General features: G+C 33.5%; 3 protein-coding genes and 1 long non-coding RNA gene across 7 annotated transcripts in view; 2 read left to right on the top strand and 2 right to left on the bottom strand.

Annotated features, from left to right (window-relative positions):
• Window positions 1–2,056, bottom strand: part of LOC132786475 (protein tipE) — a 39,106-nt gene extending 37,050 nt beyond the window's left edge. Inside the window, exon 1 of the mRNA XM_060793013.1 lies at window positions 1,670–2,056. The gene's annotated coding sequence lies outside the window, so the exon portion shown is untranslated. The remainder of the gene's footprint in view (window positions 1–1,669) is intronic.
• A 1,424-nt stretch (window positions 2,057–3,480) lies between these two features.
• On the top strand, window positions 3,481–13,816 carry LOC132787080 (uncharacterized). The gene is made up of 3 exons (XM_060793971.1): window positions 3,481–3,559; window positions 12,864–13,328; window positions 13,394–13,816. The coding sequence occupies exons 2-3, from the start codon at window positions 12,870–12,872 to the stop codon at window positions 13,613–13,615; spliced, it is 681 nt and encodes a 226-aa protein (XP_060649954.1). The 5' UTR covers window positions 3,481–3,559; window positions 12,864–12,869; the 3' UTR covers window positions 13,616–13,816.
• A 1,660-nt stretch (window positions 13,817–15,476) lies between these two features.
• LOC132787079 (uncharacterized) lies at window positions 15,477–20,637 on the top strand. The gene is made up of 3 exons (XM_060793970.1): window positions 15,477–15,548; window positions 19,789–20,253; window positions 20,320–20,637. Exons 2-3 carry the CDS (start codon window positions 19,795–19,797, stop codon window positions 20,581–20,583), a joined length of 723 nt encoding a protein of 240 aa, XP_060649953.1. The 5' UTR covers window positions 15,477–15,548; window positions 19,789–19,794; the 3' UTR covers window positions 20,584–20,637.
• On the bottom strand, window positions 15,917–19,348 carry LOC132787082 (uncharacterized). 4 transcript variants are annotated; one of them, XR_009632502.1, is made up of 6 exons: window positions 19,291–19,348; window positions 17,717–17,757; window positions 17,368–17,499; window positions 17,174–17,308; window positions 16,165–16,388; window positions 15,917–16,101 (listed from the first exon to the last, which is right to left on the bottom strand). It is a non-coding gene; the product is annotated as an uncharacterized LOC132787082 (long non-coding RNA). The 4 variants fall into 4 exon arrangements; XR_009632501.1 differs by lacking the exon at window positions 19,291–19,348 and adding an exon at window positions 18,281–18,596; XR_009632503.1 differs by lacking the exon at window positions 19,291–19,348 and adding an exon at window positions 18,281–18,596 and having other exon boundaries at window positions 15,917–16,096.
• Window positions 20,638–26,432: the final 5,795 nt, after the last annotated feature.

The following is a 26,432-nucleotide window of genomic DNA, read 5'->3' as shown; positions in this document are numbered from 1 at the left end:
AAAAAATATATAAAAATAATTGAACTAAATAATAATTTAAATTTACTCAAGTAAAACAAAATCCAATTATATATTTGTATAACATAATTATTGAACTAATTAAGTAATAAAGTAAAATTGAAATATTATTAATTAAAGTGAAAATTAAATAACATAATAATAATAGAATATGACTTAAATAATTAACAAATAATATATTAAATAAATAATTATTATTTAGTCACTTACAAAACTTTTTAATAATAAATTCCTAAAATAAATCTATAATATTTTTACATATATAAAATATTATATATTACAATATTTTTATTAATAACATATAAAATAATTTTCATTGTACATAAATAATATGGTAGTATTAAAAAAAATATTTTACTGAGAAAATTTGATTAAATTATAATATTATTACAATTACAATTTGTCTTATATTGAGATACAAAAATTAATTTATTACAATTTATTATTTGAAGCAAAGGAAAAATTATTTATATTGTATTTGTAAGCTTAAAAAATTCAAAAATTATATTACTGATTAAAAATTTAAATAACAAAACTTAAAAAAATTAATATTAAATTAAATTTATTAAAATTAATGAAAATTGTATTTGTTTTATTCTCTGTTATATTATTTTTCTTTAAAATCTCTTGCAAGTACTATTTAAATATATTAATGCTTTTAATAATATTAGTTTTCCCGCTGAAAAATACAGCTTTGAGTCACTGTAGCTGTATGCTAATGGGCTGCTTGCTGTTGCTACGTTTGTTGCTAGTCTTGTTGTTGTAGATGTTGTTGTTGTTAATGTTTGTTGTTGCAAGTACGCTATGTTGTAGTTGTAGGAGCAATTTTATATTTTCGCTGAGCTGCTATGCTTTCATATTCCAAGTATTCTAAGGCTGGTGCTGCTGTCCATGTCCACATGACACCCATTATTCACCTCTATATTCTATTTGAGCATTTGTTGTTGTTACTGTTGTTGCTATCGTTGTTGTTATTGTTATTGTAACTTCGCGTGACTCTAAACGCTGGTCACTTGGAACATTAGCAAGACACACACACACACACACCTGCACACTCCTGCACACCTACACAGTGTGTTTTTGTTTTTGGCATAGCGGGAGTTGAACGCAGTTCAGAATTTTTAGAACACACACACACACACACACAGTCACTGAGAGCACACCTACAAAACATGCACGTGTCTGCCTGTGTGTGTGTGAGTGTTTGTGTGTATTTGGATGATTTCATTCATATAGCATTCATTTTTGCAGTGTGCGTTTTTTGTCCCTCCCCGCCTCCCACACTGCTCTGACTGGCCACACGGCGTATGAGTAATGTCATGACAGCAACAGCAGCAGCAGCAGCAGAGTCCTTGCAAATGGCAATAATTTAATGAGCGACAGACAGTTGCAAGGAATTTGGTAAGCAACCAGCGTCTAACGCCTTCAGCAACAAATCAAGCATACGCACTGTGTACCAAAAAGTTATCTATAATTGTTTTCATTTTCATTTTTGTTTTTTTTGTGTGTTAGGTAGAAAGTCGATACATATATATGTATGTCGCTGCTCGCCGCCTACGCCACGCCTATTAAGCACTACTCCACGAAAAGGAAAAAGCCACACAACAACAAAAAGAAAAAATGAAGCACTCAGCACAAGTATCTAACTAACTTTTGACAGTTGAAATGGCACTGCCCCGCACATCGTTGCTGCCAGTTGTCAGTTGCCAGTTGTTGTTCTTGTTGTTGTTGTTGTCGTTGCTCTTAAAGTAGTTGTTGCTGTTGTTGTTGTTGTTGTTATCGCTTCAGTGTCGCACTTTCACTTCGCTTTTTTTTTTCGTTTGCACAATGTACCGCCGATTACAGCACAAATTTGCCACAGAACGGGAATCTGCTGCCTTTTGGCTTGGCTTTTTACAGGCAAAACACATACACGCGCACACAGACACGGACACCGACACGGACACGGACACTGACACTGACACAGACACAACACACACAACACACACTGGATCGAGACGAGAAGCGCGCACGCTGGGCCCTGACGTGCCTCTCGGAGTGTTTGTCCAAAACTGACATGACGACCCGACGACTCCGCCACAGGACGCGCCACCAACTTGTGCGTTGCGTGTGTGTCCCTCTGCGTGAGTATGTGTGTGTGCGTGAGTTTGTGTGTGGGGGGTGGCGTCGACTTTGCGAACGTCGACTGCAACTGCGCTGGCAACGTTGACGCCAACGTCAACAGCAAAACGTTCGCTCTGCTTTTCTTTTTTTCGAGCATTCGAAAGGATTCTCGCAGTTGCGCATTCATCGCTCTCATTGAGAGAGACGAATTCATGAACGAGTTGCTCGCTGCTTGCCATCAGTGTTGAGCACTTATGAACAGCATTAAACTATTTATAAAAACAAAACAATCAAATAAATCGAATTGAAGAAAGTCATTAACAAAAAACAAAATGAATATTTAAATGAAATTTTCAAATTTTAACATTAACTTTAACTCTTTAACTCTTAATTCAATTTAAGAAATTGTTAGAGTTGTATTAAAAATAATTAATGAAGATAAATATAATTCCAATATTTTAGGATGATTTTATAATAATAACATGCAAATAATAATTAAGTTTACTCAACTAAAGAATATATTGAAAAGAAACAAACAAAAGTCAACAAATATCAAACAATAAATTGCTACTCGCATTTGCTTTACTGTAACGACAATATTGCCAATAGTGATTATTGTTTGGGAAAAGGTTTATCAAAATAAAGTAATAAATAAATAAGCTAAGCTAAGCTTATATATGTTTAAAAAATAAAATAATTTCTACGTAAATATCTTGTGTACCGCTTTTTTAATCATCTTGAAAAACACATTAAAACAAAAATGAAATAGTAATGGGTATTTCATTTGAAATTATGAAATAATTAAGCAAAATTTATGAAGTTAAACTAACAGAGCTGTGAAATTTATCAACAAATGGTACATTAAATTAAATGGTACATTAAATTAACGTTCTAAAAAAGTTTTGCTCTACAAAAACGATTCCAAGATTCTAGGAATTTCCTATCGCAACATATAAAATAATTAATCATTAATTGTTGCATTAGAAATTAAGCTTTTAAATGAATTTAAATATTTGAATTTGAACTTAAAACGTCAAGCATTGTTTACCGCTTGCAAGCAGCACAGCAATTTAGCTTAGCGGAGACAACAACCACCAGTGTTGCTCAATGTCCAAATACTGAGTAACCGCAATTAGGGAAATAATAAAATGACCTGCACTTTGAACCACCAAATTTCATGGCACAAAGTTTAAAATTTATATTTTTAAGCTCAATTGAAAGTATAAATATTTATTATGAACTCTATTAAAAAAATAAATATTTATCGAATATGCGCATTTAACAATGTAATGGTGTAATTTAATTGATCGATATTAATTCCGTCGCTGATCGCAAAGAATCGCAAAGAATGGCATAAAATCGACAAAGCTTAGGAACTCAAGCACACACCTTAACACAACTAAAACAAATTTGTTCTGTGAAAGTCATGTTTTAGTCGGTAAGTAAAGTTCCATTTATCATTTATTTATTGTGACTCATTAAAATGTGGGCTTTATATACAATAAAACAATTTATAATTAATGTGTGAGCTATAACATTGTGTCTGTATCCGATGAAAAAAAAAAAACGTTCCAGTATATATATATATATATATATATAGAGTATATGAGTACATGTTTGCAACTATTGATTTTGGGTTCGCATAAAAAAGTTATTAGTAAAGTAAATGAGCCCAAAATTTTTGTGTTTATTCTTTGAATATTTATTAACAAAATCTTATACAAAATATAACTAAAAAAACTCAATTAGTTTTACTAATAACTTTTTTATGCAAAGTCAATAGTTGCAAACATGTACTCAGACTTGCACGCCACTGTATATACATAAGTTATATTTCGCCAATTTCTGGTTGCTGGGATGAGTTGGTTGATACTATCCTCCAGTGTCTCGCCAGATCCACGTTGCCGGGGTAAGTTGTTGGAGTCTATGAAGACTATGTTGGGAAGATTTTTCTCTTCCAATGTGCTTGCCTTCTGACAGAAATAATGATCAGACTTATAATATTTTTTGGAGCAAATGGCCGGAGAAATTATATATTTAAGACTTTGCTTGAGTATATATAATATAAAGCTAACAACTGAAAGAACTATAAACTACAAGTAAAGTTAAGCATGCAGTGGAAAATTACTGGCCACAAATCTATCAATACTCTCTCAGCAAAATGTGTCCCACACACGTGCGGTCAGCATACGACCGTTGATTGGTTGTAGATGTATGCTTCAGCCATTTTGTCAATGATGTCATTTTGTATTTATATTGTGGGCCCGAGAATTTTGTAAAAAACCATTTTTTTCCTTTGGCTAATGTTGGAAATTTTTTTTTTTTTTATTAAAATAATAACGAAATGATAACAAAGATAGGTGCACTGATACCTAACTGGGCAACTTAAACAAATCAGAAATTATGAACAGAAAATGAATTATGTCAGCAGCACATAATAAATATAAAGTAAATAAAGATTGTATACTCGTAAAATGAACCTACTGATATACGGATATACGAGAAATGTATGTATAGTATCGCTGTTAATTATTATGTCAAGACCCGAGCCAGCAGGTCTTGAGGATGATATCGTTTTAGTCTTCTCCTGACTGTAGTGCGATGACTTGGCGTTAGGCGCTTAGCCAGGCTGTTAGGGTGACCTCCAAGCCTCTCTGTATATTTTAGTGCAATTGCCTGTATTCTATCGCCAATTTTTGGTACTTTGAGGTCGCGCTCGATGTCCGCTGTTCTCATGTACCATGGAGCTCCTGAGATCCGCCTCAGCGTCTTGGCTTGAAGTATTCGTATTTTGTTGAGGTGCATTTTAGCTGTGATACCATACCCCTGTATTGCATAGAACAGGTTCGGAGCTAAAATGCACTTGAAAATTCGAACTTTGTTGTCCAGTGAAAGCTTGTTTTTAGCGGAGAGTAGCCAGGACATACGATTTAGTTTGGTTTTATAAGAGTGCAGCAGAGACTTGACATGGCTTTCGAAATTGAGTCTTCTGTCTAGAATGACTCCTAGGTATTTGTGTGATGCTGAGTGAGTTTACACTCTACCATTAAACATCACACACGGGCATTTGCGCACTCGATTTGCGAAGGTCAAGTTTCCGTATTTATCTGCATTGATGCACACGTTCCAATTCCTAGCCCATTCCTGAAATGCATCTAGATATTCTTGGAGGCCTATTTTTGCAAGGTCTATGGAGCTGTTTTTGGTGAGCACCGCGGTATCGTCAGCATAGGTTGCAATCAGTGTATCCTTTCGTGCAAGTGCTGTGATTGACGAGTGGGTTGCCATGTCAGCAGAGAATAGTGTGTACAATGTGGGGCCAAGCACACTACCTTGTGGAACACCCGCTTCTATAGACTTGTTCGACTTATATCCATCGGTTATCACATGAAAAGAGCGTCCTTCTAAGAAGCTCCTTATTAGCAAGAAAAGCTGATGTGTTAGCAATTTCTTTGCTTTGTGAAGAAGTCCGGGATGCCATACTCTGTAAAAAGCTTGCTGGATATCCAAGATAGCAGCCACCGCGTACTCTCTCTCCTCCAAGGCCTCCAGCGCAAAGTTGACAACTCTATGGAGTTGCTCTGGGGTGCCATGCTGTCTGCGAAAACCAAACTGGAACTTGGGAATCGCAAGGGTGACAACCTCGACACTCATCATTATGTTCAGAATCAGTCTTTCCATTATTTTTCCTAAAGAAGGAAGAAGACCTATAGGCCTGTAAGAATCCACATTTGATAGTTGCTTTCCTGGTTTGAGTATCATAATGATGCTCGCCGACTTCCAAGCTCTCGGAAAGTATGTATCCCAAACGCAGGATGTTGTTAAAGATGAGGACCAAGAATATCAAAGCTTGATCTGGAAGTATTCTGATGGTCCTTCACTTTTAATTTTGAAATTAAATGTTTAACTTCGTCCAGCGTGACAGGATCTGCGGGCAAGTCCATTTGAAACAGAGTTTCAAGTGACTCCGCAATCATTCGGCGATGGCTCTCTGGCGCAAAGTCATGTGGCCTAAAACGTTGCTCTAAATTGTTGGCAAACACTTCTGCTTTGCCACGGCTAGTGCGGCACCAGTCTTCAGCAGGGTCTCTAAAAGCAGACTTTGTCGTGGGCAGCGTCTTGTACCTTTTAGTTATTTTTCACAGGAAGTTAGTGGAAGCATCCGTCCCTAAGTTATCGAGCAAGTTGCCAATTTGCATTTGTTTCCTGCGAGCCAGCACTTTGCGAAGACGATTGGCCAATCTATTGTGAATCTGCTGGATTCGAGCATCACCAGTTCTGGCGTACTCTCTTCGGACTTTGCGCTTAATTTGGAGGAGTTCGATGATGGCAGGAGGAAGCTGAAGCTGCCGTTGTTCACTCGCATCTTGTAGGTTTCTAGGAGCAGCTCTTGTTGCAGCTTGTCTTAGTTGGTTCATGAAAATATTGATGGCGTTGTCAATATCCTCCTCCTCTTTCCATGTAGATGTCCAATTCCTCCTCCAAGTGCGCCTTGAACATACTCATGTCGGCACCACGAGAGAGTATTCGATCGCGTAGTGGCTTCCTTGACGGAGTAGCGTGCACTTCATCCAGTATAGGAGTGTGATCCGAAGAAAGTTCGTAGAGCGTTCTGACATGGATCCTATTGCTGTTGATGCCATTGGTAACAAAAAAAATCTATTGCTGATGGTGTAATTTGTGCGTTGTAGGAATAGTAAGTGGGCTCACCCGATGCCACAATCTGGTATTGGCTTTTCGCAACTACTTCTTGCAACAGTTCCTTTAATTCCTTTGATGACTACCCTGTACGGCTTATCCTCCTTGAGTTGATGGTACCAGTACTGACAATTAAGAGTGTTTAAATGCTTAACCGTCTTTCGGAAAGCATCAGAGTTGATAGTGTATATTCTTGACACACCGAACTTAGAGGTACGAATACTGTAGTTATCGACACCAAAGCACGAGTCCAAGGCCATTTCCAAATCTACGGGGTTGTTAACGTTAGGCACACAAATAGCAGGAGGCTTAGCGATCGTTTTCTGGGTATGTTCATACTCATTGACATCTACAGGTGTTTCTGGTTCGTCGTCCAAGCCAATTTCTGGTGAGTCCATCTGCATAACATGGCTAGCTTCTTCGTCCAGAGCTGCAAAACGGTTATTGCTTAGTGCCGCTGCCTTGGAGGTGGATGCGGAATAGTCAATTTTCTCACTTGGACTTTTCGCGACCTTCAGCTTAGCTTTAGTTATAGTTTTGGGTGGGCTTGCAGAAACTTTAAGTTTCTTGCTTATATGCTGCTCACGGGATTGAAACGAGCATTTTTTCTTCCGAGCCATTGTTGAGAAGAAGTCCCTCAACGATGTGTTAGCGGTCGATGTAGCCAAAGCCGTGGAAACATTGGGTCCCACTGTAGAAGCCACAGTATAAGTAGAAGCAGATATCGAACTGCTTTTAGATACAGATATTGTGCAGGTAACGCAGGTTGATAAACTTGCCGATTTGCTATGGTAATCAGCGTAAACTTGGTTGCGTAAAGATCGACGGCTTACGCCGTCTTGCGGAGATCTGCTTAGCGCGATTTTGTTATTCGATATCAAGATTTTTATATCCATTGGCTTTCTACCCATAACTTTGTGGCGGCAGGAAATGTATGCAACAGTCAGAAGGAGGCATCTCTGACCCCGGGGCAAAATACTTGAGCATCTTCTTGATCAGCGTCAACAGCCGAGACGATCTAACCATGTCCGTCTGTCCGTCTGAGACTATAAGAGATAGAGATATATATTTTTTTTGATAGCACTTGGTACATACAATAATAACAAAATTGATAAGCAATATGGACTTAATGGTGCCAAATGAGAGAACCTATGTCTGGCGATTTATGTATATATTGTAAAAACAAAAAAAAAGTTAAAAAAAATTGTTGTATTATTAGAGCAATACTTTTGTATTAAAAAATTTGCCTAGTTACTAGGGGTCTAGAAGGTCCTCATGGAGGGCCTAGATAACATTAAAAATACCTCCAGACTGAGGAAGCTGCTGTCCAAGCAGGCTTCCAGTCCCAGTCTGCTCAAGCCGGGCGATGGAGTGTGGACGGAGAGCTGCGCTGAAACTCTTCAAGCACTGCTCTCAGCTCATTTCCCCGGGACGTATTGCAACAGAAAACAATGACTGGCAGCTCTTTCCCAGTCTCCCAGTTATGAGACCCACTGCCGGTCTAATCACTACAAATAAAATTATTTGGTCTATCGGCGTGCCTCGGATGGTGTCATATCCTCACTTCTTGGAGGACCTCTAAAGTCATTTTCCTGCCGGCGGGCAAATGCAATCAGCCTAAGCTCTTTGCTGCTTAACACTCTGGAGAAACTACTTGATATGCACATCAGGAGCAATTCATTGCATCTGTTTGCCCCAATCCACCATGCTTATACGAAGGGCAAGTCTATCGAGACGGCTCTTCATGCTCTTGTAGCTTCCATTAAAATAGAAGACCATTTCAAAGAATATGGGGCTTTTCTTGATATTTCAGGCGTCTTCAATAATGTCACTACTGGCGCTATTATGAAGGGCCTTACCTCAGTGAACACGGCTCCAGCGATCCACAGATGGATCAACCGCCTTCTTAGCAACAGAAACTTAATTTGCGGGAAGTTAAGGCATGGGCTGTTGCAGCTTTGAATGAGAGACTGCAGGCTAATGCTAGGCATTTTAACTGGTCACTGACTGTCGGCTGTCCATGCTGTAAAGCTGGGTATCACGAACAATGATCAGTGCAGGAAATGCAACGAGTCCGAAGTTAGGAAACACTTGAGCATCTTCTCTGTAGATGCCCAGCGTTATCCTGACTGCGGCTTAAATACCTCAATTCGCCGTGCCACAACGATTTTCGTGACATTTCACGGCTACAACCTAGGATGCTGCTGGCTTTTCCCAAAAATGCAAAGATACGCTACACCGGTACAACTACGGACCTCTACTGGTCTATGCTTTGCCCCGAATAGGGGCAGACGGTCCTACCTATACCTACCTATACTAGTGGTCGTAGTAGCTTTGGCTGACAATCTGGTATATTTGGGACTCTATGGTATATTTTGAATGTAGCTCTATACCAATATACAAAATATTTCATTAAACATTTAAGAATTTTTTTTAAAAGTAATGCCACACAGTTTTGTTTTTATTCGCCATTTAACAGTATTACCAGTGATTAGCGTAGACATGAACCTTATTTGGTCTCTTTTGAACTCTATTGGTTCAAATATCCCTTACAAAAATCCTCTGTTTGGTTGGCATATAATTCAACATTTAAAAATTGTTCTTTAATTTCTGCGGCTATTAATTTTCTGTTCTGTTGGTCGTGTTCTTATTCTGCTTTGTGTGTTTGTTAATTTTTAAAATTTTTCATTATTTGTGCTTAAGTAGTCTGCAAATTGTTTAAGTTGGAAATCTGAATTCATTCCAAATAAAGTTAATTTTGTGTTAATTTAAATAGTAATTTACCAAAATGTTATGGATCTTCACACAAAATTAATGTTTCATTAATGTTTTTTTAGACAAAATACTGACAAAATAATCGGAGTTTTCGAAAGCACTGAAAGAAGGATTCTTTGGCATATTGAAGCGAATTTAATGTGAAGATTGAGTAAAATTATTTCCTCTGAAACTTCTGATAAAGTTACCTTATTTCCTCTTATAAGCCAGAATATTTTGTGTACCACAATTTTGTTAGTCCGCATACAAATTTGGTTGCTCTACTAAACACATTTTCAGACGCGTTTAATTTCAATCCAATAAGAATTGAAATCAGCTTAAATCCAACAAAATAGTCCGTTTCTACGGAACCTATAGTAGTGGAATAGATCTTATTAATTGATTTAAACTTGAAAAGAATTTATACTCACGTAGACACATTTTTAAAGTTCATCGGTGAAGTCATTTGGGAAAGGATTCTTCTTATTATGCGGATTTTAAAAAAATATTCGAACAGTCCAGGATGGTAGTACTAATATACAGCTGTTGATAACAAATAAGAAAAATGATTTTAAGAATAAAATTTGTAATTTTAGTTAATAAGTATTGTTTTGGATTTCTAAAATGTTTTTAAGCAAATATGTAGATTTTAGCACTTTAGAAAAACAATTGCTTATTAGTTGAACAACGAATTTACAGAAAACAATTTCTATAGTAATAATAGTTTTGGGATTTATTCTAAAAAATTGCAAAGTCAAAATGCGATCACTTACAGTGTAAATTTTTCATCTTGTTTTCGACAGTCCCATATTGACTGAAAGAAAATTAATATATTAATGAATGATATGCTATATAACAAGTAATAAAGCTACATAAATATTTGAAATATTTTTATAGAACTAAAATCAAATATATCACAGAGTGCAGAATATGACAGACTTCCAGCCAAAGCAGCTAAGCATCTAACTCTGATCTGCGTGCAAATTTTACAAGAGTTATAAAAAAAGTGATATTTCTATCTCTTATTGTCTTTAAGATAAAGGTATTCATATGGACAGACAGACCGACGGACTTGGCTAGATCGTCTTGGTTGTTGATGCTGACCAAGAATATATTTACTTTATTGGGTCGGAGATGCCTCCTTCTGCTTGTTAATTACATTTCCTGCCGAGTATAAAAAGTAAATGTCTGAGGAACAGTTTTTTTATGTTGAGGAAGATTGGAAAAACAGATTGTCTATCTGAATGTCGGTTTCTTGAACCATATGTCAACTTTTTACTGTGCCTGTTAAAAAGAAATTATTTGATTTATTTATTTTTATTTTTAGACGTACCTTTTTATTGCTATTATTGAAGGAGAATATAAATACCGTATGTGTTTCTGATATAAAAGTATATTTCTGCAGGAAACTGTACTCATCTCCTTTGACTCCACATCAATATATTTAGTATTTCCAAATTAGCAAATTTTATTCCCATTTAAGCTCTGTTCGCTGTGCTTTGTTGAAATTAAAATCAGCAATGACATGAATGCTATAATCTCTTATTCAAGCAATGACTAACCGCAGTTTCATAAATAATATATAAATATGTATATAAAGTACATACAGTGACCACTCGTTTAATTGGAGAATATAAATAAATTTGACAATAATTATCTTTAAAAACAAGTAAGAAATCTACAGTCGGTATTATCTTATTAATACCTAAATAAACTGACTTGACAAAGTTAGAAAATTGTGTGATCTAAATAAACGTTTTTAAATGTTTATTGATTAAAATAACAGTTTTTAAAAAATCGAAATTATAATTTTAACTTTTTATTATTATCAGTTCAACGAATGCTCACTGTAAATATGTGTTAAACTGAGCTTATAGTTATTATCAGCAACAGAGAAGAATTGCTCAGAGAATGCTGATAATATACATGCAAGTATATATTCCTTGAGAGCGCAAGTCGTGGATCTCATAGAATGTCAGAGAACCGAAAGTCGTTTATATTTTAATATATTATTATTACTGCATTAATATAGCAAAATTATCAAATGAGTAAAAACTTACTATTGAATATCAACGTTATTGCATTATTCCAAATAAAGTTAATTTTGTGTTAATTTAAATAGTAATTTACCAAAATGTTATGGATCTTCACACAAAATTAATGTTTCATTAATGTTTTTAGACAAAATACTGACAAAATAATCGGAGTTTTCGAAAGCACTGAAAGAAGGATTCTTTGGCATATTGAAGCGAATTTAATGTGAAGATTGAGTAAAATTATTTCCTCTGAAACTTCTGATAAAGTTACCTTATTTCCTCTTATAAGCCAGAATATTTTGTGTACCACAATTTTGTTAGTCCGCATACAAATTTGGTTGCTCTACTAAACACATTTTCAGACGCGTTTAATTTCAATCCAATAAGAATTGAAATCAGCTTAAATCCAACAAAATAGTCCGTTTCTACGGAACCTATAGTAGTGGAATAGATCTTATTAATTGATTTAAACTTGAAAAGAATTTATACTCACGTAGACACATTTTTAAAGTTCAACGTTATTGCATTAATATAGCAAAATTACCTAGCGAGAAAAAAATTTAGTACTAAAAACCGACATCCATTTAGAATCAACTTAGTATTGCAAACCGACATCTAATAAGGAAAAACTTAGTATTAAAAATTGACTTCCAACAAGAAGGATTACAAATATACATCTAATAAGAAACAACAAAATTGAAAATCAACATCTAAAAATTTTTTTTATTTTGCTTACCATCGTTAACTTTCCATTGCACTCGTGTGAAAAATATAGTGCAAATAATTTGTAATTATTCTCCCAATTACCCCAACATTACTTTCTGCACTGACAACCAACTGCAAATGCTTATTGATAAAAAGTGTATTGGCGTAGAATTCGTTAATAGCCTTATCAATACTTACATGACAACGGCTTATCAAAACTTAAGTGACAAATAAAATGCAATCACACTTAACAACAAGCAACCACACTCAACAATATACCAAAAATGTGTAAGTCAAGAAACTTTAAATAGACTTACTGGGTTGCTTTGGCGGACAAATATACGGTATATTTTGCGTGTTGTAATAAATTGAAATAGCAATTAACTATATATACCATACTATATTATGTTGGTATATTTTAAAAATAATAGCGCAATATTTTGCTTTTATTCAAAATGGGTAGCGGGTATCCCACATTCGAGCACACCCGACTGTAGCTTTCTTACTTGTTTCTTATAATCTTGGCATACCTTATTTAATTTTTCACAGATTAAAATGAAGCTGGTAATATTATTTTTGACATTGATCTGGCAAATCCGTATGGTTACCCAAGGCATTGAAAACTGTGGATGTCATTTGATCAGCAACCAAAATGAGCGCACAGCTGACTGCTCAAACCGCTTCGAAATAAACTATGACTGCCTCTCGCATTTTAAACCAACTGAACTGATATTACAAAATAATGGTTTAACGGAGATACCACCACAATTGTTTCAGTATAACTTCAATAATGTTCAGCAACTTGATCTTTCTTACAATGCGATTAAGAATTTGCCTGACAATTCGATCCACTTTCTTGAAGACTTAAAGACCTTTAACGTGAGCTGCAATTCTTTGAAGAATCCATTGGAATTGTTGCCGATAAGAAACGACGTCGAAATCTTTATTGCCAACAATGTGTTCAAGTGCAATTGCGAAGAGCCGAAACTATTTGAACTTAATGAACGTATAAAAGTAAGTAGAGAATATAAGTACATATTTTTGTTTTTAAGTTTAATTCATGTCAATTAATTTTGCAGAAGCAAAAGAAGCAAAAAACAACTTTGTATTGCCTTCGTGATGATCTAAATGAAACACAGAAGAGTATTCCTCTGACCGCAAAATGTAACAATCCCGAGGAGCCCCAAAAACATTGGAAGCAAAAAGCCATTCAAATGGGCATTGTAGTTATTATATGCGTTGCTATATTAATTTTTGCACAGATAATTCAAGATGTGTGGTATGCTTGTCATGAAACTTAAAAAAATCAAAAATGTCTGTCAAACTGAGCAGCTGATCGTGTGATTAGTTTACGCCTGCTCAGTGCATATTTAATCCTATAAAGTATATATCATCATTTTCATAATTATGTTTTCTCATATTTAATGAACAAAACCGAATTTGGTTAAAATCATGTTATATAAAATATATTCCAATACTTTTTCCGAAGAAATAAAAATCAAAATCTGGTCTTAAAATACCAGACGACAAAACAGAATTTTTATCAATTTTAGCAATTTTTTTTTAACATGCATATTCATGCGGTTGGCAAAACTTAGTATAGAAAACCGACATAAAAAAAAACCTAGTATAGAAAATCGACATCTAATACATTTTTTTTATTTAACTTACACAATTACCCCAACATTACATTCTGTACTGACCACCAAAAAAAATGCATTGACTTAGAATTCGTTAATAGCCTTATCAATACTTACATAAGAACGGCTTATCAAAACTTAAGCGACAAATAAAATGCAATCACACTGGCAAGTATTTCCTGTTAAGTTTCAGATAAAGTTTGTTTCCAATTTTTTGCACATCCGCCCCCAAAAATTAACATAAATCGAAAAACTATCGTAATTTTACATATAATATAAATAATAATAAAAATAGTATTTAAGATTCCTGAGAATTTGGAAGCAACCATACAAAATTGGTCGAAATTATTAAATAAATACTTTTGTATGGGAAAATTTGCCTGCTTACTATGTTTCTTTGTTGCTTTGGCTGACAGTATATATATGGTATATTTAGCATTATAGGTATATTTTGAATATATTACTATATAAATATAGCAAATGTAGCCATTGATATATACATTTTTTTTATTATTTTGTGGTATATAAATTTGGTATATTTCAAGAATAATACCGCACTGTTTTGCCTTTATTCAAAATGGTTAGCGGGTATTTCACAGTCGAGCACTCTCGACTGTAATTTTCGTTTCTTTTACTTGTTTTCTATTAAACAATAAGCTAATAAATCTTTAAATAAATATTTTAAAATCGTATTTTTAATATGTAATTTACATTTTCCTTTTTGTAATTAAGATTAAATTAGGCGCTTTATTTAGTTGTCATTTGTTTACTCAATTTTATTTTAAACAAAGCTATCTTTAAGTGGTGTTATCTTTGCTAATTCGACGATGTTATAATAATAACATGCAAATAATAATTAAGTTTACTCAACTAAAGAATATATTGAAAAGAAGCAAACAAAAGTCAACAAATATCAAACAATAAATTTCTACTCGCATTTCCTTTACTGTAACGACAATATTGCCTATAGTGATCATTGTTTGGGAAAAGGATTATCAAAATAAATGTAAAAAATGTGATGTGAAATTTATCAACAACGACAACTACAACTGGATTATGATACATTAAATTGTTTTTTTATTAACGTTCTAAAAAAGTCTTGCTCCACAAAAATGTTTCTAAGATTCTAGGAATTTCCTATCGCAACATATAAAATTAATTAATCATTAATTGTTGCATTAAAAATTAAGCTTTTAAATGAGTTTAAATAGTTGAATAAGAACATAAAACGTCGTGCGTTGTTTACCGCTTGCAAGCAGCACAGCAACTTAGCTTAGCGGGGACAACAACCAGCAGTGTTGCCTAATGTCCAAAAACTGAATCACTGCAACTAGGGAAATTTCTTGAGGTCAAGAAAGTACAATGAAATGACCTGCACTTTGAACCATCAAATTTCGTGGTACAAAGTTTAAAATTTATATTTTAATGAACTCTTTAAAAGTATGAATATATATCGAAATGCATTGCCAATAACTTTGTGTAATTTATCGATATTGATCAGTCCGTCGCTAGCAGTGGATAATGCAACTCATTTGAAGAACCGTACTTAAAAATAATTAAAACTATTTTTTCTGCGAAAGTACTGTTTTAATCGGTAGGTAATGTTCCACAATAAAAAAATTTGTGATGAATGTGCGAGCTATAACCGATAAAACTGATCAAAAAAAAGACGAGAAAATATGAAACAAGTAGGTCGGTAATGCTATGGTGCACTTACATATGTATGTAAAATTACAGAAAAACTGAACAAACGTGGTTTTTGCATGTTTTCTATTTCTATGTTCCATTTAATAAAAATAATGTGCGAGGGAGGGGTCGACTGTTCAACTGTGGACCTTGAAATTCGCATGTCTTAATACATGGACATACATACATATACATATGTATATGTATATTCTCCCCTCTACTCAATCCACCACAGAAAAAGAGAGTTTCGATTGAAGTTCATAGAATGCTATTTTTTTAAATTTGTTTTTGGGTTTACAATATTTACAAATGTGCAAATTGCTTATCAATTTAAATGGTAGCGAATTATCCACGCAAACTGCTGCCATTCATATTGTCAGTGACGTCATTTTGTATTACATTGTAGGCCCGTAACTTTTGTAACAAACCATCTTTTTTTTCGGTTAAAGTGAGGGCCTAAACTGAAAAGATATGAAGAGATTTAGTTATCCGATATAGAGATTTTTAAATCATACTACACATACACATGCATACAATAAAACCCCGCCCATCGAAACGAAACGCCTTAGCCAGCGATCGAAGCACGTACGCCATAGAGCAAAGGTATTATAACTTTGTGCCGGCAGGAAATGTATGTAACAGGTTGAAGGAGGCATCTCCGATCCTTTAAAATATATATATTCGTGATCAGCGTCGACAGCCGAGGTGATGTAGCCATGTCCGACTGTCCATCTGTCCGTATGAACACCTACAAATATAGATCATAGAGACTATAAGAGATAGAGATAGAATTGTTTTCGATAGCACTTCATATTTTGGTACACAGATCAAGTTTTTTTTTTTAAATTTTTACCACGCTCACTTCCGCCCCTGCAAATTAACAAAAATCAAATAACAACCGTAAGAGTCTCGAACTTAGGTTAATACAATAATATCTATAATATACCAATATACCAAATATATCATTAAACATTTAAGAATTTATATTAAGAATAATGCCGCACTATTTTGCTTTAAAAAAAGTGTCACAGTTGAGCACACTCGGCTGTAGCTTTCTTACTTGTGATTCCATCACTGAAACATATTCGCCATTCAACACTATTATGAGTGATTAGCGTAGACATGAACCTTTTTTTTTTTGAGCTCTATTGGATGAATTATCCCATACAAAAATTCTCTTTTTGGTTGGCATATAATTTAACATTTAAAAAGTGTTCTTTAATTTCTGTTCTATTGACCGTGTTCTAATTCTGTTAATTTTAAAAATTTTTATTATCTGTGCTTTCTTCTTCATTCACTTCATTTAAAATAAAGTTAATTTTGTATTAATTTAAATAGTAATTTACCAAAATGTTATGGATCTTCATACAAAATTAATGTTTCAATTATGTTTTTAAACAAAATACTGACAAATCAATCTGAGTTTTCAAAAGCATTGAAAAAAGGATTCTTTGGCCTATTGAAGCGAATTTAATGGTAAGATTGAGTGGAATTATTTCCTCTGACACCTCTAATAAAGCTAACGTCGCGTACCTTATTTTCTCTTATAAGACAGAATATTTTGTGTACCACAATTTTCTTAGTCCGCATTTTCAGACGCGTTTAATTTCAATCCAATAAGAATTGAAAGCAGCTCAAATCCAACAAAATAGTGCGTTTCTACGGAACCTATAGTAGTGGAATAGATCTTATTAATTGATTTAAACTTGAAAAGAATTTATACTCACGTAGATACATTTTTAAAGTTCATCGGTGAAGTCATTTGTGAAAGGATTCTTCTTAATATGCGAATTTTAAAAAATATACGAACAGTCCAGGATGGTAGAACTAAAGGTAACACATGTATGTACTATATACAGCTGTTGATAACAAATAAATGATTTTAAGAATACAATTTGTAATTTTAATTAATAAGTATTATTTTTGATTTTTAAAATGTCTTTAAGTAAATATGTAGATTTTTAGAAAAACAATTGCTTATTAGTTGAACAACGAATTTACAGAAAACAATTTCTATAGTACTAATCTTTTTGGGATTCATTCTAAAAATTGCAAAGCCAAAATGCGATCACTTACAGTGTAAATTCTTCATCTTGTTTTCGACAGTCCCATATTAACTGAAAGAAAATTAATATATTAATGATACGAGTATGCTATACAACAAGTAATAAAGCTACATAAATATTTGAAATATTTTTATAGAACTAAAATCAAAATATATCACAGAGTGCAGAATATAACAGATTTCCAGCCAAAGCAGCTAAGCAGCTAACTCTGATCTGCGTGCAAATTTTACAAGAGTTGTAAAAAAAAGTGATATTTCTATTTCTTATTGTCTTTAAGATAAAGGTATTCATACGGACAGGCAGACCGACGGACATGGCTAGATCGTCTTGGTTGTTGATGCTGACCAAGAATATATTTACTTTATTGGGTCGGAGATGCCTCCTTCTGCTTGTTAATTACATTTCCTGCCGAGTATAAAAAGTAAATGTCTGAGGAACAGTTTTTTTATGTTGAGGAAGATTGGAAAAACAGATTGTCTATCTGAATGTCGGTTTCTTGAACCATATGTCAACTTTTTACTGTGCCTGTTAAAAAGAAATTATTTGATTTATTTATTTTTATTTTTAGACGTACCTTTTTATTGCTATTATTGAAGGAGAATATAAATACCGTATGTGTTTCTGATATAAAAGTATATTTCTGCAGGAAACTGTACTCATCTCCTTCGACCCCACGACAATATATTTAGTATTTCCAAATTAGCAAATTTTATTCCCATTTAAGCTCTGTTCGCTGTGCTTTGTTGAAATTAAAATAAGCAATGACATGAATGCTATAATCTCTTATGCAAGCAATGACTAAGCGCAGTTTCATAAATAATATATAAATATGTATATAAAGTACATACAGTGACCACTCGTTTAATTGGAGAATATAAACAAATTTGACAATAAATTTCTTTAAGTCGGTATTACCTTATACATACTTAAATACATCAAAACCTATATATGATATACATATATGTACATACATACATGTATATATCGACATGCTGCAATTAAAATACGCGGTTTATATCGACGCAATTAAAAACTGACTTCACAAAGTTAGAAAATTGTGTGATCTAAATAAACGTTATTAAAAGTTTATTGATTAAAATAACAGTTTTTATTATTATCAGTTCAACGAATGCTCACTGTAAATATGTGTTAAACTGAGCTTATAGTTATTATCAGCAACAGAGAAGAATTGCTCAGAGAATGCTGATAATATATATGCAAGTATATATTCCTTGAGAGCGCAAGTCATGGATTTCATAGAATGTCAGAGAACCGAAAGTCGTTTATTTTTTAATATATTGCATTATTACTGCATTAATATAGCAAAATTATCAAATGAGTAAAAACTTACTATTGAATATCAACGTTATTGCATTAATATAGCAAAATTACCTAGCGAGAAAAAAATTTAGTACTAAAAACCGACATCCATTTAGAATCAACTTAGTATTGCAAACCGACATCTAATAAGGAAAAACTTAGTATTAAAAATTGACTTCCAACAAGAAGGATTACAAATATACATCTAATAAGAAACAACAAAATTGAAAATCAACATCTAAAAATTTTTTTTATTTTGCTTACCATCGTTAACTTTCCATTGCACTCGTGTGAAAAATATAGTGCAAATAATTTGTAATTATTCTCCCAATTACCCCAACATTACTTTCTGCACTGACAACCAACTGCAAATGCTTATTGATAAAAAGTGTATTGGCGTAGAATTCGTTAATAGCCTTATCAATACTTACATGACAACGGCTTATCAAAACTTAAGTGACAAATAAAATGCAACCACACTCAACAATATACCAAAAATGTGTAAGTCAAGAAACTTTAAATAGACTTACTGGGTTGCTTTGGCGGACAAATATACGGTATATTTTGCGTGTTGTAATAAATTGAAATAGCAATTAACTATATATACCATACTATATTATGTTGGTATATTTTAAAAATAATAGCGCAATATTTTGCTTTTATTCAAAATGGGTAGCGGGTATCCCACATTCGAGCACACCCGACTGTAGCTTTCTTACTTGTTTCTTATAATCTTGGCATACCTTATTTAATTTTTCACAGATTAAAATGAAGCTGGTAATATTATTTTTGACATTGATCTGGCAAATCCGTATGGTTACCCAAGGCATTGAAAACTGTGGATGTCATTTGATCAGCAACCAAAATGAGCGCACAGCTGACTGCTCAAACCGCTTCGAAATAAACTATGACTGCCTCTCGCATTTTAAACCAACTGAACTGACATTGAAAAATAATGGTTTAACGGAGATACCACCACAATTGTTTCAGTATAACTTCAATAATGTTCAGCAACTTGATCTTTCTTACAATGCGATTAAGAATTTGCCTGACAATTCGATCCACTTTCTTGAAGACTTAAAGACCTTTAACGTGAGCTGCAATTCTTTGAAGAATCCATTGGAATTGTTGCCGATAAGAAACGACGTCGAAATCTTTATTGCCAACAATGTGTTCAAGTGCAATTGCGAAGAGCCGAAACTATTTGAACTTAATGAACGTATAAAAGTAAGTAGAGAATATAAGTACATATTTTTGTTTTTTAAGTTTAATTCATGTCAATTAATTTTGCAGAAGCAAAAGAAGCAAAAAACAACTTTGTATTGCCTTCGTGATGATCTAAATGAAACACAGAAGAGTATTCCTCTGACCGCAAAATGTAACAATCCCGAGGAGCCCCAAAAGCATTGGAAGCAAAAAGCGATTCAAATGGGCAAAGTAGTTATTATATGCTTTGCTATATTAATTTTTGCACAGATAATTCAAGATTTGTGGTATGCATGTCGTGAAACTCAAAAAACCAAAAATGACACTCAAACTGAGCAGCTGATCGTGTGAATTGTTTACGCCCGCTCAGTGCATTTAAATTAGGGGCTGTCCATATATTACGTAATCACTTAGGGGATGGGAGGGGGTCAAGGAAATGATTATGTTTGATTACATGGGGAGGGAGGGGGTCTTGGACAATGATTACGTAATCATTTTATAAAAATTTTGTTGTTAAAAGTATTTATTCAAAAATTGGTTTAGCGCCGATTACTCTGTCGATAAGTACCGAATGTAATTATTCATATAAATGTAGCTGTGAGCTTCGATTGGAAATCAAGGAAACCCCTTCACCATGTGGCTGGACGGCGAAAGGGAGAATGCCTAGTAATTCAGTCATATGAAGGATGTGAAGACCTCGAATGGCTTGACGAGGACTATGTAGACGACGAAGTCGAAGATGATACCTGCGGATATAAAAAGATTTTGACAAGCCAACTTCCAATAATAAAAAATATTAAAGATTGGCTGGAATCTCCTTTTGAAAATACAGATTAAAAGAACAATTTTTCATATTTTTCTTTTTTTGTGATTACGTAATCATTGTTAGGGGAATGACTTTTGTTTACCAGGGGGGGGGTCAAAAATCGCAGAAAACGTGGACAGCCCCTTATAGTATTTAATAGTTTATCTGCAAAGCCAATCGACAGCTTTAATCTTATGAAGTATATACATATCTCAGCTTTCAAAATTATGTGTTCTCATATTATATTTAATGAACAAAACTGAATTAGGTGTAAAATTACATTATATAAAATATATTCTCATACTTTTTCTAAATAAATAAAACCCGAAATCTGGTCTTAAACAGAATTTTTTTTTTATGAATTTTAGGGATTTTCCTAACATACATATTCATGACAAATTTTCATAAAAATATGCATATAATTTTCAGCTCTTATTCAAATACATATAACATTAAAGCTTCAACATTTGGTATATTTCAAGAATAATATCGCACTTTTATTCAAAATGGTTAGCGGGTATCTCACAGTCGAGCACACGCAACAGTAATTTTCTTACTTGTTTTCTATTAATCAAGAAGCTAAAAATCTTTTAATAAATATTTTAAAATCGTATTTTTTAAATATAATTTACATTTTCCTTATAGTAATAAAGATTAAATTAGGCGCTTTATTTACTCAATTGTTTTATTTGTTTACTCAATTTTATTTAAATTAAAGCTGCCTTTGAAAGCTGTCTTTGGTGTTATCTTTGCTAATTCGGATCTTTTGTACACAAAACGTTTTGTTTGTTAAGTACATGTTTTATTATAATCTTGGCATAACCTATTTGATTTTCCACACATTAAAATGAGGCTGGTACAATTATTACAAATATGCATATAATTATCAGCTCCTTTAAAAATATTTGTAACAATTAAAACTTCTACATTGAATAATAGGAGAACAAGACAAAACTTTTCCTTCTTTTCTCAGCGGGTTTCAAGCTATAAGCATTAATTGAAAACATATGCAGCTTGGAGTTGTCGTAAAAAAAAGTGTTGCATACTTTTGGGCTTTCAATATAAAGCTCTTACTTGCAATATTGAGCCACCCTAATGCTGAGCCAAAGAGCTTTTTACAAATAAGCTGCGCGAAAGCGTTTTGTGTGAAAAGCGCAGCATTTTTATGCGCATCAAAGCTCTCGCCATTGCTAGGGGAGGGGCCATAAAACGCTGCCCCACTTTCAGAATATATTTATGTGGCACACACACACAGATGCACACATGCACATAAGCGTCGCAGGAAAGTGGGTCAAGTAACTCGCTGCTGCCCTTGGCACGGTGAATTTGTCCTTGATGCCTGCCACCGGATTCAGATTGAATCATTGGCATTGGCTACAGATACACACACACATACACACATATACACACACATTCCCAATTACATTTAAGCTATGTATCTGCGCTCTTTTAACGGTCCATCAATTTGATAAGCAATTTTGCATAAAATTGATAAGCAATAAACATTTTCACAGCTCAAGTTGCTCTGCAATTTTCATCAAGTTGAATTAATGTATACATATGCTACCTATGTATGTACATACATACATACATACATACATACGTATTATGTGTACATAAATTTGTGCTGAAAATGCTGAATGTAGGTCAACATATTTTTTCGTTGCTGCCTCAGGTTGCGTCGTGCCCCATTTATGTTAATATCAAAGCTGCAAGTTACCCCATTAAACGCATTTTATTTACAAATAACATGCATACTTTTATTAAGCATATAACCTATAAATAGGAATTTATAAGTCGATTTTATATACATTTTTTATTTAATTCAGGTATTAGCATAAAAGCATAAATTAAGAATTGGTTTCATTCTGCCCAAAGTTGTGCGACAATATGTTAAATCCAGCTGGTTTTTTTTTATTATTTTTAAATGACATAAAAATATAATTTTAAAAAAACAATTATTTATAAATTTATATAAAAGAAATAATAGAATATTTTTTGGTTTGTTTTATATGAGCACACATTGAATAATACATTTTCAGTATGTATGTTATCTCCTTTAAACAATCATCTAGATTTTAATACCCGCTAGTATATTGTGTATGGTATATTTGTAATGTAGTAGTATATTAGTATACAAAAGATAGCTTTCGATACATTTCAAAATCTCTAGCGGAGGATTTGGTATAATTTGGTATATTTTAAGTATAATAACAACATTTTTTCTTTCATTCAAAACGCATTATATATTTTAAGTGTTTTAGATTACCAAGATACCAAATATAGCTTTTGTTTACATTAAAAATGAGTAGAATGTATCTCAGAGTCGATCACATTAGACTGTAGTTTTCTTACTTGTTACTAGAAAATATTATTATGTAAAATCAAAATATAATTCTGACGTAAAGAATGCAATTATGGATTTAATTTATTCAAGATCATAATAATTCTTAATTCTTATCTGTTTCAACTGTTTATTTTCTCTAATTCTAGATGCCTTCTTGTTCGACTTGTTTAGGCAATTAGAGCCAGTTGAAAGTTCACAATGTCAACAATTATAATAATAACAAATTTAGTTGTCTCCCTGCTGACAGCTGGATGCAGCTCTTTTCTTTTTTTTTTCTTTCTTATCATGATTGGAGTGGGGGCAAACGGGGGTTGCTGCAGCAAACCATTTCGCTATTTGCTTGTCAAACGTTTTCAAAACAATGGAAATGTTTGTACGTCTTCTTCTTTGCTAGCTGGCTGGCTGCATTGTGTCTGCTTTCCACGAAAATTTATGACCAAATGTCAACAGTGCCACGCACAAAGAGCATGTTTCGATGTGTGGCAACTTGCAACTGGTAACTGGGAGCGGCAATTGAATTGCTGCATGCCGCATGCCGCATTCGTTGATCGGTGAAATTAGTTTGTTAGCCATGTCAAGTTTTTCTTTCAGCCAGGTGCCCATTTGACCCCCTCCCCAAGCTCACGCTTCCTAAGCGGGGAGGCAAAGAAAACCGGTTGTCAAAATGCTGGACATGACATAAATTTGTATCTGCAACGTGGCAACTTGCAGCTTGATGTCTTGTAATGCCAACGCTCATCTTTCGTCTAGAATTTATGCTTCCTGGCGCTGACATGTGCACATCAATCAGCTAGAGAGAGGGAGAGAGGGAGATAGGGGAGACCAAAAGGAAGAGAGAGAGAGCGGTAGAGACGACCCTGAGCGATTCCCCATTTGGTTAACTTGATTTTCATTATGATTTCAGTTTTGCCTCCAACACAAAACGCAAACAATGGCAAGCGCCCAGGTAAACATCACCTCAACATTCTACATTCAACATTCAACATTCTAATGAGCCAGCACGCAACTTGCAACTGTTTTCAACCTTGCCTCCCCTTCGTGTCCCCAACGTTGGAGTGACCAGCGATCCATGCGACGCTTGCCACTGACAACCTTGATGGACAACTGAGCACACAGTTGCCTGCCACAAGCCGTGTCCATGGACAACTCGACATGCGCCTCACACTGTTGCCTCTTGACCGAAAGATACATTTGTATCTTCGTATCGATAGATACATTAATCGATATATCTATATCTATATCTATATCTATATCTATATCTATATCTATATCTATATCTATATCTATATCTATATCTATATCTATATCTATATCTATATCTATATCTATATCTATATCTATATCTATATCTATATCTATATCTATATCTATATCTATATCTATATCTATATCTATATCTATATCTATATCTATATCTATATCTATATCTATATCTATATCTATATCTATATCTATATCTATATCTATATCTATATCTATATCTATATCTATATCTATATCTATATCTATATCTATATCTATATCTATATCTATATCTATATCTATATCTATATCTATATCTATATCTATATCTATATCTATATCTATATCTATATCTATATCTATATCTATATCTATATCTATATCTATATCTATATCTATATCTATATCTATATCTATATCTATATCTATATCTATATCTATATCTATATCTATATCTATATCTATATCTATATCTATATCTATATCTATATCTATATCTATATCTATATCTATATCTATATCTATATCTATATCTATATCTATATCTATATCTATATCTATATCTATATCTATATCTATATCTATATCTATATCTATATCTATATCTATATCTATATCTATATCTATATCTATATCTATATCTATATCTATATCTATATCTATATCTATATCTATATCTATATCTATATCTATATCTATATCTATATCTATATCTATATCTATATCTATATCTATATCTATATCTATATCTATATCTATATCTATATCTATATCTATATCTATATCTATATCTATATCTATATCTATATCTACATCTATTATATTATTATTGTGCTTATCAATTGACCATATTGAACAAGTCAGGCTCAATGAGCTCTTTGTTGGTAATGGCGATAATGGAAAGTTGGCAACCCGTTGTTATCCATCAGAATAAGCAGAAAGAAAAAACCAAATTGAATGGAAATGTAATGACATACCCAAGCATACACACTTGCATACATTTGTACATACTTTGTTACGTACATGTATTCATACTTATGTATTTTGAAAATCCGGTTTCGAACTGAATCGAATCAAAATCACTCACACTCACATAACGTGAATACAAAAAGCGAGAAAAAATAAAAGCAGCGCCCTACCAAACAGCAGCAGCAGCAGCAGCTACAACGAAGACAACAGCAGATAAAAATAAAATTACAACAACAGCAAACAAAATACAGTTTTACCCAAAAAGAAATCAAGAAATCCGGTTTCCATTTCATCAAAATGCAATAAAATTACAAATTTATCTGGCAAGTGTCGCAAGACGATGCCTAGTTACATACAGTAATATTACACATACGACGATATGCCACAGGACACACAGTCCACACAGTCACTGTGGCACTATTAATAATTATGTATGTGAAAAACTTTGCTAACCACCCACTGCATGGACCCACTTGGCTCATTCCAATCAGACTGTGTGTGTATTGAGGCCGCTGTTAGCTAACAGTAGTTCCCGTTCTAATTGTCAATGCTCGCTCTCTTACAATGTTAAGCTATGCTCTCACAAATGCACACACACGCACACTCGCACACGCATAGACTGTGGAACATAGAAACTCTCTTTGTTAGAGTGAGTTAGCAGCACAATGATTCGCTCTCTCAGCTGGTTGACCTATTTTCCAGTTTAGTAATATGTCAATGTGTGTATGTGAGTGTGTGTGTGTCGCTTTGTGTGCTTGGTGCGCTTGCTGTTGCTGTCTTGCTCCATCTAACGCTTTGTTTTGGTTTTGCTTTTTGTGTTTCTTTTCGTTTCGTTTT

The sequence above is a fragment of the Drosophila nasuta genome, chromosome 2R, assembly GCF_023558535.2.
Source record: "Drosophila nasuta strain 15112-1781.00 chromosome 2R, ASM2355853v1, whole genome shotgun sequence".
Classification (NCBI taxonomy): Eukaryota; Metazoa; Arthropoda; class Insecta; order Diptera; family Drosophilidae; genus Drosophila; species Drosophila nasuta.
This window is presented reverse-complemented; position numbering and strand designations above follow the sequence as displayed.

Coding starts and splice junctions, on each gene's coding strand:
- LOC132787080 (XM_060793971.1), top strand. CDS start 12,870: ATGAAGCTGGTAATATTATTTTTGACATTGATCTGGCAAATCCGTATG. Junction 13,329..13,393: donor AACTTAATGAACGTATAAAA/GTAAGTAGAGAA, acceptor TTAATTTTGCAG/AAGCAAAAGAAGCAAAAAAC.
- LOC132787079 (XM_060793970.1), top strand. CDS start 19,795: ATGAAGCTGGTAATATTATTTTTGACATTGATCTGGCAAATCCGTATG. Junction 20,254..20,319: donor AACTTAATGAACGTATAAAA/GTAAGTAGAGAA, acceptor TTAATTTTGCAG/AAGCAAAAGAAGCAAAAAAC.